The sequence below is a fragment of the Lepidochelys olivacea genome, assembly GCF_965140295.1.
Source record: "Lepidochelys olivacea isolate rLepOli2 genome assembly, chromosome: 1".
Classification (NCBI taxonomy): Eukaryota; Metazoa; Chordata; order Testudines; family Cheloniidae; genus Lepidochelys; species Lepidochelys olivacea.
This window is the reverse complement of record NC_140411.1, coordinates 245,640,264-245,654,940: the sequence shown is the minus strand read 5'-3', so window position 1 is coordinate 245,654,940 and position 14,677 is coordinate 245,640,264. Positions and strand designations below refer to the sequence as shown.

At 43.5% G+C, this 14,677-nt stretch overlaps 1 protein-coding gene across 2 annotated transcripts in view; it reads right to left on the bottom strand.

Annotated features, from left to right (window-relative positions):
• ETFBKMT (electron transfer flavoprotein subunit beta lysine methyltransferase) overlaps window positions 1-13,020 on the bottom strand; it is a 28,882-nt gene extending 15,862 nt beyond the window's left edge. For both annotated transcript variants that reach the window (XR_014709851.1, XM_084616669.1), the window contains exons 1-4: window positions 12,878-13,020; window positions 10,134-10,276; window positions 7,691-8,148; window positions 2,073-2,203 (exon numbers count right to left, since the gene is read on the bottom strand). Coding sequence is in view for 1 of the 2 variants with exons in the window: in XM_084616669.1 (XP_084472795.1) it covers window positions 2,073-2,203; window positions 7,691-8,010 (451 nt within the window). In the remaining variant the exon portion in view is untranslated. The remainder of the gene's footprint in view (window positions 1-2,072; window positions 2,204-7,690; window positions 8,149-10,133; window positions 10,277-12,877) is intronic.
• Between the last annotated feature and the right edge of the window lie 1,657 nt (window positions 13,021-14,677).

Here is a 14,677-nt window from a genome sequence, read left to right as displayed (position 1 = left end):
CCTAGAGGTGATAAGCTGTTTCAAAACAGATACAAAAAATATTTGATTAAGATAATATAGAGATAAAAACTGAATAGACTGTTTTCAGTAGAATTTGGAGAGAACAGAACTATTTCTTTACCAAAAGGTATCAGCAAAGAAAGGTTCATAAATGCAAGTTCACCTGTTGACTGACCTTCTAGGTGAAGTCATTTAGCCGCTAACCAATGGTGTATGCTGAGTGTTACACAAGGCTGAGGTCAGATACAGCACTGCTGTGGTTAAAAAGCTGCATACACAAGTTACCAGGGGAACGCAGACATTTAGGCAAGATCGCCAGAAAACAGAAGCAGAGACTTGCCAAGGTATGCGAGGCAGGCAGGGAGGATTTTTGACATCTCTTATAAAAGAAATCACCATCCAAGTATCTGTCAGGTTTGAAGGTGACTGTGAAAAATCTGAAATAACATACTAAGTCTCACTTTTTTATTGTTACAAGAGGCTTTGAGCAAATTCACAGGTCTAGTTTTGCATCAAGTTGTAATGCCGCAGAAGACATTAAAGGCATCACCAATTTTGACATGATCCAGGCTGTTAATGACTTATACTTGTTATCCCATGACAGATGGTAGCAAGGGCAATTGTGAAAAAATAATAGAGGTGTGTGTAAAATTACCGTGCACTCATACTTCCTTTTTGGCCAGAGAACTCCAAGAGCTTTACAAACATTAAGCCTCATGGCACCAGTCTGATAAATATTATCCCCATTTTTACATCCAGGGAAACTAGACACAGAGTAGTTAAGTGACTTGCCCAAGGTCAATGAGCAACTCAATGCAAGTGCTGGAAACAGAACCCAGTTCTCCTGCTAATCCTATGATCTATTGCGAGACAGGCTTCCACTGCAGTCCAGTTCCTAGTGACTTGGTGCCCACAACACAAAAAGCAACACTTAAATTGGCAGGCTTGGCAGAGAGGTCAAGGCCTGATTCGGCATAGAGACTAAACTACCCACTTCCCCTGGAGGGTCTTCTTGCTAGGGACAGTACGTTAGAAAATGTGCTCTCCCATTCATTTCAATGGGCATGAGCACAGAGTGAGGTACTACTTGGGCCATGTCCACACTACCACTTATGTCGGCAAAACTTGTTGCTCAGGGGTGTGACTATTCCACCCCCCTGAACGACATAAATTATGCCGGCATGAGTGGTAGTGTGCCCAGCGCTATGTTGGCGGGAGAAGCTATCGCTGCTCACTGGAGGTGATTTCAGGCTGCTGATGGGAGAGCTCTCAGCACAGAGCTCTATATGAGAGACCGTACAGGGGCGCAGCTGCACCGGTACAGCTGTGCCGCTGTAAGCTCTGTAGTGTAGACATGGCCTCAGTCACATGAGTAAGGATGGCAGAATCTAGTCCTTAATGTTTGCCAAAGATGCTAGACTGATAGTCAGGGCCTTCCCTAAGGGGGTGCGGGGCCCAGGGCGGAAGTGACGTCACTTCCGGGACCGACCGTGCCGAGGGCAGGTAAGGGAGGCTGAGGGAGGCAGTGCCTCCCCAAACAGCCAGGCGTGGCCCAGCCTACACTCCGCCCTGCCAGGGTACTGCTTTGGTAGCACTCCTGGGCTCCAGCGGGCTGGGGCCATGGCGCCCGCCTTCCTGGGGGAGGGGAGGAGGCTCCGGCGGTGCCACACGCTCTCCGTCCCGGCGCTCTGGGACTGGGGAGGCTGCAGTCGCACTGCCATGCACTCTAACCCTCCCGGCGCGCTCTCCCTCGGGTGGAAGGGGCAGGGCTGAGGGTAGCCTCCCCCAGCCAGCGGTTCACCTGCCGCCCGTGCGGCACCGGCCAATTGCACCAGCCCGCAGGGGCCCCGAAAGCGTGGCGCCCGGAGCGGTCACCCCGATGCACCATCCCCCAGGAAAGGCTCTGCCGATAGCGCTGTAAACTGAAGCACTGGGCAGGACCCGCGTAACGTTTTTGCTTCCTTCTAATTTTACTTGAAACCAGGAATTTCTCTGAACAACTGAAAGAAATGCTACTCCTCAAATGTGCTTGAAAAATGTCCTTTTGCAGGGCTTGGAAAGAGGTATCTTACTGGGGTCGATGTCATTCGCAAGGACCTGGGATGCACCGCTCATCACAGCAGCGATTGCTGTTGCTCCACATCCACTTCCGAGATCTAGTACTGATCCCATTCTGACAGCATCCGGGTTATCTAAGATATACCTGAGTATAAAATGAAAACTGGGTGAGAGTCCACTTCATAGACGTAATGATGCAGGATATATTAATTCAGAAGATATTCCACGTAAGCCTTGCACGCAGTCTCTCCTGCAAACCAGCATGTCTGTGCTAACACAAAAAACCACCAGAGGGTGCATGCATGCGACAACAGCAACAAGCTACATCCTTCATTTCAATCAATCAGATCATTCTCTCGGTTTAAAACATGGAATGAATGGGTTAAAATTGGATGGTGGCTATGAAACTTGACACTCAAAGCAGGAAATGGAACAACTGTAGCTGATAGTAGTGACATTAAAGTTACAACTATCAGTACAAATATGAATGTTTTAACAGCAATGTCTGGATAGTTTGATGCAGCACTCAGCCTCTGAGAGATGTAAATTCTATAACTTCAAAGCAACTCATGTCTTGCCACATGATTTATCTGACAACTTGCAACACGAGCTCCTTTTCTGGTTTTTAAAGAGCCACATGCTCATATTCCACTGAAACGCTACACCGGAGTGACTGGAAAAATAAGACGAATTAACAGTGAATGTGAGATTATGCTTGGCACCATGACAGCCAGAACCATTGTGCTGTGAAGAGTCAGCAAACAAAGACCTCTAACCTGGATCTGAGGAGGAAAAGCCTGAAGACTATATAAGAGCCAGGTATTATTATTATTATTATTAATAAATACAGCGCGTCATTTTCTCCCCTATGTGTGGGGGTGGGATGAAAGTTGTCCTAGCTTCATAGGGGCTATGACAATATACAACAGGTGAGACTCTTCACTATTCTGCCATGGGGAAGGGGTTTAACCAACCCTCCTCCCCTTATTCCATACAATGAGCAGGCAGCACGACCCTCCTAATGTGCAGATGTTCTGAGATCCACAGGGATATTCTGTAGCTTAGAAGGCACCAACAAAAAGAGCAATGGAATTTATGTGATGGCCCAGTAGCACTATTTCCTGGCACCCCAGGCCAGATTAACCCATAGGCTAATAAGGCTATAGCCTTAGGCCCTCCTATTTTTAGGCCCTACTTTAGGCTCTCATTTTTAGGCCCTCCATTCCACACTGAAGTAACAGCTGAGCGACGGTAACGGGGCCATCAGAAATTTTTTCTCATTAGATATTGCTTTGTACAAATTAATCTATCAAGATTGTGAATTCAATTTACGGTGGTTGTGATTTTGTCTTTGTGGGCCGAGCAACATAGAACTTTGTACACAGTAGGCCTACATTGAACAATAGAAGCCATGTTGAAGAAAGGAGGATGGTAGAAATTGAAGGAGGCCAAAGACAGACGGCAAAGACAAGATGCAGTACTGAAAAGATCTCCTTTGCTCCTAACGTTTTTTCCTCCTGCTAAGTCTGGTGGTGAGGAAGTCCAGGCGAATACCAGCCCACGTGACCCTGTTGCGCCTGCGTCTGATGAAAAGGAGCAGCCTCCTGTGACTTCTCTAGCTGCAGTCTCACCCTGCTCCTCTCAAGACTTTCCCAGTGATAGTAAGACAAAAATATCCTTCTCCAACGATCCAGGCACGTGGGACGTGACTTCTCAAGATCTCATTGCATATTGGACAGAGAAGGGCCCACAGAAATGCCAGAATCTAGATGCTGACTTGTCATTGACAAAGCAAGAGTACACCAATCAGAATTGTTATCTGACCAAGTCAATGTTTGAATATGTGAAGTCTAACAAACAGATTGGCAAACAAATGGCTCATCTATTCACCTTCTAAGAAGAAAGTGTACTGTTTTTATTGCAGCCTGTTTTCTCATACCAAAAAGTGGGGAATGTTCTGCAAAGGCTTCAATGATTGGAAGAATACTGCATACATTATCAATCATGCAATGAGTGAGCAGCATACATCGCCAGCAGCTACCACGCCCGAAAGAAAGTAAGTGGCAGAATTGATACACAAATGGAAAATCAGTTTTTGGAAGCTCGTGCTTATTGGAAGAATGTTCTCAGATGCGTCGTTAAAACCATAGTTTTTCTTGCTGAGCGTGGTCTGCCATTCCGTGGCTCAGATGAGACTGTTGGATTGAAACACAATGGCAATTATCTTGGCATTCTAGAGCTAATCTCTAAGTTCGACCCTTTCTTAGCTCAGCACATCAATGAAGATGCAAATTATGGAAAAGGCCATTGCTGGCAAAGACACTATCAGTGATTATAGATGAGATCAAAGATGTGGAATATTTTTCAGTGTCTGTCGACTCAACACCGAATGTGTCACACGTAGATCAGCTGACTGTCATCTTGCGTTATGTGCTACCCAGCGGACCAGTTGAGCGTTTCATGACCTTCATAAACATCACCAGCTACACAGGGGAGAAACTTGTCTCGCACCTACTCAATTTCCTTACCAGAAATGGGATTGACATCCGCCTTTGTCGTGGCCAAAGCTATGACAATGCAAGTAATATGAGTGGCAAATATTCAGGGATGCAGGCAAAGATAAAAGAGCACAGTGCTTTGGTTGATTACATACCATGTGCTGCTCACTCACTCAGCCTTGTTGGCCAATCTGCCGTGGATTGTTGTGTTGAACCAGTTTCTTTTTTTGGATTTGTCCAAGAATTGTACAATCTTTTTTCTCTGCATCAACCAGTCGTTGGATGATTCTTAGAGATTCACTACCAAAGGGGTGCCCAAATCACTCTCAGGGACACGGTGGAGCGCTAACACTGAAGCTGAGAATGCAGTTGTTCTGGGATACCCCAACATCCTTGAAGCACTAGAGAGCATCGAGGAAGATGAATCTCAAAAATCAGCAACAAGAAAAGATGCGAAGATCCTGAGTGATGCAATGCACCCTTTGGAAACTGCTATTTTGTGTGAGGTCTGGAATGATATACTTCAGCCATTCAGCAGGTGCAGTGTACGCTTGCAAAGTGCTCAAATTGACCTTTCCACTGCGGTAAACCTAATGAGGAGTCTTGGAACTGTTTTTCAACGAATGCAGGATAGGTTTGATGTGTATGAAATTCAGGGGGCTGCAAAGACTGCTAACCATGAGTAAGAGTCAGCCAAACGCTGCAAAAGACAGAAGACATGCGACGATGCAGCTTCCCACTCATTCAGTGACAAGGAGGCCTTCAGAGCTAATACCTTCATCACAATCATTGACAAACTGAAGAGTTCATTAGGACATTGGATCAAGGCTTACGAAAATATTGACAAAACTGTACTATAGTGTACTGACAAATTTTTTGCCTAACATTTCAAGTTCTGAAGTCAGTGAAGGTTTCAGACGTCTGTGTCAGAAGGACCCAGACGATCTCCCTGTCGATTTTACTAAAGAATTTCTTCAATTTGTTGAATTCGCATCACTCTCAGATTTAGAGAGAAAAGATGATGAAAGCAAATTGTATTTGGATGTACTGAGTTATCACTGAAACCAATGTGATAGAATGTTTCTGAAATGTTGAAACTGCATTACGGCTGTATTTGTCATTAATGATCACTAACTGTAGTGGAGAAATGTTCCTTCTGTCTTCTAACCAGGGTCAAAAATGTCCTCCGATCCACCATGACTCAAGAGCATCTCAGTGCTTTGTCCCTCTTGAGCATTGAGAATGAAATCATCAGGTCTTTGAATTACAATGACATCATTCATGACTTTGCCACTGCTAAAGCTGGGGGGGGGGTGTTGTTTGAAGAATTGAGCGTAGTTAGAGTAGAACAAACTTGTTAATTTTACATAAATAAATAAATATGTAAATATGTTTGTCGATAAATGTTTTATGACTTCATAATTGTTCTTGCAATATGTAATTCATACTTAGGCCCTTCCCTCCCATTAGTGTCAGGCCCCTCATAACCTTAATCCAGCCCTGCTGACACCCTTTCCTCTATGGCAGCCTTGCTCTCTCTCAGATGAACCCATAACTTATATATGGAGGGGGGGTCATAGAAAAGGAGGAGCATGCAGCAGAACCCTGCTTGGATCTGAAGTAATGCAAGTAGAGAGGGTGATTGTGCCCAGAATATTTTTAAGTACCTTAATTCCAACTCAGTGTTTCTCAGATTGCCTGTAATATTGATGTTCGCTTTAGAAGTTCAGAAAACAGTTAGGGCCTAAATGCTAGCCCAGCGTGGAAATAGATTGCCTTAGTGCTGGAGACAGTTGTCTGCAAGGCTAGGTTAATAAGGTATCTCAGGTTATATTGAAAAGGGTACTCTGAAACTTTGTCATCAGAGAGCTCAGATGTTGTGGGAAACAGACACTGTTGAAAGAGCATACAATTGCGGAAGCAGCATTTCCCCCGCTACGCACTGTCCATTTTTCACTTTTTCAGATTATGCAATTCATTACTGAAGTTCTCAGGTCAGCAAAACAGCAAATCGTTGTTAAATCTGCTGGTGAAATGCCAGAGCATTAATTAATGTTGCTAACCAAATGGTTAGGTAGCAAAGGCACCATTTGATAACAAACCATGGAGATGAGATTAACTACAGTACCTAATTGACTTACTGTTTTTAGCAGCACTTTAATTGTGTTGAAGGTCCATCTAATCACCTCTCATAACTTAGCTGTGAGACTCATATTGTTTCCAACTTAAAAAAGCCTCTGATTTTTGCTTTCTTGCAGACAAAAATAAATAAAATGATAAAAATTTAAAGTATTAAAAACCCAACCCAACCCAACCCCAAATCAAACCTTTCCCTTTCAACTTAATGGGAGATGGCTGAAGGTTGGCTGTTTGCAGTAATGACTCATGACTTCTTAGGTAGGAGAAGATACTTCTGGGTGATATAAGAACATTAACAGCCCCTGGGAATCAGAGACAGCATCTGCATTTTGACTGCAAAATTGTCAGAAATAAAATATGGCATACAGTTTGTAAATGAGTGCAACACGGTCAGATAAATATAAAATAATCCTGTCTGTGTACATTCCCGCCCCCTTATTTAGGATTTTAGAACCAGTCTGGATATAGGTTAGGCCTTGTCTACACTCAAAGGTTGCACCAGCAGAATTCTACCCTTTTCAGTGGACACAGATATGCTTCCATGAGCATGTTTTGTCTCCTCCTGGAATAACCCTGAGTTATTGTGAACTAAGTATTCCCCTCTTGAAGTGACACTAAATGATGTGATTAAATACCTTGCAATATTTTTGTGGAAAATGCAAAACTTTCCCACACATCCAAATTCAGCCCTGGTGTAAACACATGCTACTCCATGGAAGTCAACAGATTTAACAGCCAACAGTTATTCTACATACAGCAGCTGCACAGACTTCATAGTCATCAGCAGAGATAGTACTTGGGACCTTCTATTCCAAAGCCACAGGCTTCTATCACTTGAGCTGAAGGAGAATCTGTGTTAGGTGTACTTGTACTAGGGCTTACAAACCCCTTTGGCTGCAGCCACTAGAGAGCAGTACTATCACAAGCAAATCTGGTATCCGATGCAGCATGGGGTGATAGTACATATTTACTCTAGTGGTCACTGGGCACTGTACCTGGACAGGGCTTGGCCTCCTGGCCAGTAGATTGCCCAGAAGGGGTCGCCATAGGGCCACAAGTCAGCTCTTTCCTGCCAGAATCTGCAGCGAGGCGTCAGAAGTCGCAGTCGTATCTCTGGTGTGAGGTGCCCACTGCTACTGACTTCAGTGTTCTCCTCCAGAAATGCTCTCATCTCAGGATCCAGGAAGCTTCCTGGAGTCCTGTGATAGCAGCATCTCCATACCAAAGAGGTGCTTCTGTTACTGCTCCTTGAAGCTTTTGTGAGGACATCCCTACTGACAAAGCCTATAAACCACTTCAAGTAGCAGAATACCATGCCTCCCCTTTGGTAAAAATCCTTCCTGATCTGAATTCAAAGCAGCTGCACAGCGAAGGTTGATCTTGTAAGTGTGTGAGGAGACGTGTTTGAAACCAACTCAGAAGCGGTCTCGTTTTGTAGCAATGGAGGCGATTCCTGAAAGCAAGAGCAACGTATTAATGATAAAATATCTATTTCAAGGTTAACAACCATCAATGCTGCAAGAGGCGGCAGCTGGATGGGAGTTGCTATACGTGGATGAAAGATCTCAAGTTTGTCAGGCTCATATTTCCCCATGTCACAGGTCTACAATGTAGTTCCAGAAAAGGCAAATCCTACACAGGGGTGGAGAACTTAGAGGACAGTGGGGTGAGTTTCTTTGGATGGAAAGCAACAGTTCATGTGACAGCTCATTACTCTAGTTCTGTTATGGCAGGAGGAGACAAAGTCAACCCAATGGGCCAAACCATGGCTCCACTAAAGTCCATGGCAAAACTCTTATTGACTTCAGTGGCCCTAAGGAAACATAAACATGCACTGAACATAAATTACACCACATACTGTTACTGCTGGGCTTGCCGTTTAGATGGACTTGATTTCTAATTTCAACTTTAGGCCTTGGATGGCAACTGGTACTGGCATACCTATGTCAGGCAGGGGTGTGAAGGTATAATCTCTGACCGACAGAGCTGTGCCAGCAAAAGTCCCTAGTGTAGACGCAGTTCTACCAATAAAACTGTGGTTTGGCACCATAGCTTATTTTACTTGGAGGGGGCAAGCGGAGGGGGCTGCGTCCAGTATAGTATGCTAGAGTAGCTATACTGGCAGTGTGCTCTTAGCATAGACCTGGTCTAAGGCTCGGCTACTAATCTCACATTCTGCAGCAGGTATTCCCATAGGGAAGGCAAGAGAGTGAACATGAAATGGCACCTTTGCTACAAAACCGTGAAAAGGTTTGGGGAAGGGTATTACTTTGAATTGTGCTCTACTACAGTGTCTTTGGATACTTAAAATAAAATCCATGAAGGGAGTGGTGGCGTTCAAGGGAATGAGCCATTAAAGTAATCAAATCAGGGAACTGCATATGGGGAAGTGTCTCAAACACTTCCAAGGACATACAATGTCAGTGGTTGAATTGACAGATTTAAAGATTAAATACACACAGTTTTTAGCGTCTGCCTCCCTACTCCCCACAGATAAACACAACAGCAGGATGTTCACACCTATTGCTTTTCAGTGAATGTTCAATCTATGCAATTATGCACAGGCATGGCAGAGAGCCCACGTTGTTGTTATATGTGGCATGAACTTTAAAGTGGCTATAGAAATGCTAATTAAAGGTTCAATGGCTGCTTTGAATTTTGTTAAGATATTTATAGTGCAGTACTTAACTAATCTACTCTCCAGGGGTGAGTAAGAAGTATTCCCTGGCAAGTGGGGGGGCATTAAACCATCAATTTCTGGGGACTTTAAGCTTTCACTAAAACAAGAGCAGGTTCCAACCCACAGGGTTGTGGAGATAGCCATATGTGAGCTGAATGAAAACCACTGTAGTGCGGTCTGCAAAGGGAGGGCTTCAGCACTTGTGCTGAGGCTCGTAGCTTTACCAAGCAGCAGCAGAGTACAATGAACAACACTGCTGCCAATCAAAACACTGTGGGGGTAGCAGCAACACTGGCGTGACTCCAGTCAATTTCACACTGCCCCCAAGTGGGACAGATATGAACTACTCATTGGGAGGAGGACCCCAATTCATTGATGCCCCACAACCACCTTACACCAGCTCTGCCAGCAAAAAGGGGCCAAAAAGCTGCCTTTCTGTACCCTATGGAATTTCAACAATGTAGAGGAAGTCCCTGGCAGGCGTAGAACAGGCATTAATTGACCCAAAATGTACACATAGGGCATGATTATCCATTTCTGCTACACCCAGAACACTAACTGTGCCCAGGGGTGCCACTGGAGTGCAAGACTGGGCCCTGAGTGCATCTTAATTCATGCCTTAAGCTTTTTTAACCTCCGGTCAAAATCAAATCAGGACACTAAGGAGAGCAATGACTATGCTACTATCACTTAGCTCACACCTCTGCTGAAAATTCTTGCTGCCTTTGAAGTTGATGGAAATCTAAAGTCTTTCTTACCTCTAATTTTTTTTCCAGGTGTAGGAACAACGCACCTTATTTTCCATTCAAGAAAGAGCTCTATTATTGAATCTCCTGTGGATTTCCATGTAAATGTTGCTTAAAATCCTGCACTGAGTGGGCTGTCAAACGGTGGGAACAATCTGAATGAGTGAGACATTTAAAATCTCTTAGTTTTAAAACTATCAGTGTAACACAGGCCAAAAGTTTAATCATTAAAGGGACATTGTTAACTTAAAACCTACATTCCTAAAATATGTTATACACATCGTATTGCAAGTTACAGCTAATATTATTACAAGTGGGATGACCTGGTAACTATAGGCTAGTTAGTCTGACATCAACACCAGGCAGAATAATGGGAAAGCTGATACAGTATACAACCGATAAAGAATTAAAGGACAGGAATATAATCAGCACCAGTTAACATGCTTTCATGGAAAATAGGTCTTATCAAATTAACTGATTTTATTTTTTAAGAAGATTATGTCTGGATGATAAAGGTAACTATATAGGTATAATATACTTTTGTATAGCATTTGTATAGTTCTGCATGACATTCTGATTAAGAAAGAGCACTAAACAATATCCATAGAGCACACATTAAATGAATTAAGCACTGGCTAACTGACAATTCTCAAAAAGTAATTGTCAATGGGGAATCATTATTGAATGGGATGTTGCTAGTGAGGTTTCATAGGAATCGGTAGTAGGCCCAATGCTATTCAACACTTTGCTCGATGAGCTGGAATTAAATATAAAATCACTGCTGATAAAATTTGCAGATGACACAAAAATTAGTGGAGCACTAAATGATGACAACACGACAATTATACAGAGCCATCTGGATCACTTGATAACCTGGGATAAAATATGCTTTAATACAGTCAAATGCAAAGCTATGTATCTAGGAACAAGGAATGCCGGTGATGCCTACAGAATGGGGGACTGTGTCCTGGAAAGCAGTAACTCTGAAAAGGATCATTGTAGGCTAGTAGTGGACAAGCCACTGAACATGAATGAGAAGCTGTGGTTAAAAACAGCTAATGCAATCCTTGGATGTATACATAGGGGAGTTCCAGTATTGCCAACCCCAAATCGTCAAATATCATGAGCCAGGCTCACCAAAAATCATGAGATTGGCTTTAAAATAATGAGATTATGTAAAAATAATACATTTAATGTTGTTTTTATTTGCCTCCCGCTTTTTGAGCCTTTAGGATGCAGTGTACTGGGGTCACATTTTGAAGCTTTCTCCATAGCCACGAGGACTAGAAACGTCCTTTTCTTTAAGAATGAAGGCTGAAATCATCACATATCCACCTGAATCCAGAAGCTGGGGCTTTAAGGAAAACAATTATCATGAGACCCATGACAAAATCATGGGAACTGGCATCACTGGCCACTACTGAGATATAGGGAGGTAATTTTACCTCGGTATAGACAAGGAAGTAGTCAGAAGTAGGAAAGTGATTTTACTTCTGAATACAGCATAAGTAAGACACGTACTGTGTACATGTCCAGTGTTCACATTTTAAAAAGAAGGTAACAAAATTGAAGAAGATTCCAAAAAGAGCTGCAAAAATAATTTGGGGGCTAGAGACTTAAATATCCCAACCCGTTAAGAATATCAAAAAGAAGATTGAGAAGTGAGTTGATTACTGTGTATAAATACCTTCATGGGGAGAAAATACCAGGTACAAAAGGGCTCTTTAAATCAAGCGGAGAAAGACATAACAAGAACCCATGGCTGGAAGCTGAAGCCAGGTAGATTCAAATGAGAAATTAGACACAAATTTTGAATAGTGTGTGTGATTAATCACTGAACTAACTACCAATGGAAGTGGTGTATCCTCCATATCTTGATGTCTTCAGACCAAGACTGGATGCCCTTTTGGAAGATATTCTTTAGTCAAACATAACTTAAGCTTGAGACAGACACAAGTTATTGGGCTCAGGATAAAAGTAGCTGGGTGAGCGTTAATGGCTCATATACTGGAGGTCAGACTACATGACAATATGGCCCCTTCCGGCTCTAAATTCTATGTATCTATGAAGCTGAGAGACAGTACACAACTATGTGAAATTCTGTGGTCTGTGTTGTACAGATGGTCAGACTCACTAGATGATCTAATGGTCACTTCTGTCCTTAAAATCTTCGAATCTATCAAAAAGAGAGGACTTTTTTTTTTCAGTTGGTTTGTACAGTGCATTTGACCGCACTTTGTTTTATGGTCAATTTCATGATTTCCCGTTTAGTCAGTTTTCCGAGTTGTATGGATTTCTCCTACAGCAACAGGAGAGGGAAAATATCGGTTTTTAAATATAAGAAATGTGAGCGTAAAACCACATACGCTGACAGAAGGACTCAAATAGCACGACCTTTTTTTTAACTGATTAGATTTCAAATTAATTGTGTTCTTCGGATAAAATTAATCCAAAAATAAGGGATTCTTAAAACTGCCTTAAAATTAATCCAAAAGATTGAGACTTGCCAGGTCTGTATCACTGACCATGTACCTCTCTTCCCAGCCTCTCTTAAAAGACTCACGGCTTCGAGAGCAGCGAGCCTGCTGCTCAGCAGAGCTTTGTACAGTCTTCTAACAGTTCCACCCCTGTCTTCGTGGGCCAGGGGAGTAGGGACTGAGCTAGTAAAAGCAGTCCTCCTTAGGAAGGTGCTGCTAACACTGTGCTAATGCTAGTGCAGAAAAGATTTTAACTTTTAATGTTTTTTAAAAGCCTACCTTTGTTATTACTGTGACAGCTTAAACCTGGAGTCCGTCTGCCCAGTGAATCTGTCCTTCTCCATTTTGTTGTTGTTGTTTTTTTGCACCTTGTGTTGTTGCTGTGGTTAGCAAATAGCATTTGCCTGGCTTTCTGTTTCCTGTTTCACGTGCACCAGCACGGTGAGATCATCAGGCTCGTGCTCTGCTCTGGAAGCCACGTGCATGATTTTTCCCTTACATCCCTTAAAGGGGGCAGTGTTTGATATAGTAGAACTGCTGCTGGATCTGCCTTGAGATGCCTGTGTAAAGGAAAAATCCTGCGATGGCAGGGAGACAGATCAGACAGGCCTCTTGCCATCTCTAAAGTTCTGTGATTCTTGGTGAGGTTAGATTGGGATTATATATAGGAATAGTCTGTCTAAAAATTGCATTTTTTAAAAAAGCCAGATGTTCTTCCTGATGTGAAAGAGAGCAACTGAGATTACAAAATCAGTAATAAGAAAAGGAGGACTTGTGGCACCTTAGACACTAACAAATTTATTTGAGCATAAGCTTTTGTAAGCTACAGCTCACTTCATCGGATGCATGCAGTGGAAAATACAGCGGGGAGATTTTATATACATACAGAACATGAAACAATGGGTGTTACCATACAGACTGTAACAAGAGTGATCAGGTAAGGTGAGCTATTACCAGCAGGAGAGCCGAGGGGGGAGGGGGGAACTTTCGTAGTGATAATCAAGGTGGGCCAGTTCCAGCAGTTGACAATGTTGCCGGCACCCAGTGCCGAGAGGCTGAACAACAGCTTGAGTTGGTTCGTTACCCGGTGTGCTACACCCAATAATCACAACGGGGTGGAGAAGCAGAAAAGTTTATTTGCAGCTGCAAAAAGGTACAGGGAGAATAAAATCAAATCCTGCACACCGAGCAGGAAGTTACACAGGCTTTTATACATCCTTTTCCCCAGCATACTTATCCAATAGCAAGCTGCCCCAAGTATCCATATAGCCAGCCAATCCAGTTCCCAGCTAGTTCCCTGATTCTCTGTATCATTTGTTAAACTATACATAAAGCTGCTTTATTCAGCATTGTTCTTCCATATCTGGCCTGCGTGGCCTTGCTTAGTTTCAGGCAGTCTGACTCTGCAACATATTGTTGCAGATTCTCAGCATAACTGCTGTGTGTGCCTCCAGGCGGGGGGGCCAAGGACACTTGGGCCTAGTACGCAGAACTGCTGCAAGTGCCTCCAGGCAGGAGGGGGGGCCAAGGACACCTGGGCCTAGTGCGAGGGGGCTTCATCGACACTCGTGGTCTTCCATCCCCTCGAGTTACCTAGCGGCCATGCCCCAGTGTCCCCAACAACAAGAACGTGTGAGGAACAGTGGGGGGAGGGAATAAACATGGGGAAATAGTTTTACTTTGTGTAATGACACATCCACTCCCAGTCTTTATTCAAGCCTAAGTTAATTGTATCCATGTTGCAAATTAATTCCAATTCAGCAGTCTCTCCTTGGAGTCCGGTTTTGAAGTTTCTTTGTTGAAGTCTCTCAACAAGCGTTCTTACAACGACAATACCCACCTGCTGAAGTGAAGAAACAGATTGACAGAGCCAGAAGAGTACCCAGAAGTTACCTACTACAGGACAGGCCCAACAAAGAAAATAACAGAACGCCACTAGCCATCACTTTTAGCCCCCAACTAAAACCTCTCCAACGCATCATTAAGGATCTACAACCTATCCTGAAGGACGACCCATCACTCTCACAGATCTTGGGAGACAGGCCAGTCCTTGCTTACAGACAGCCCCCCAACCTGAAG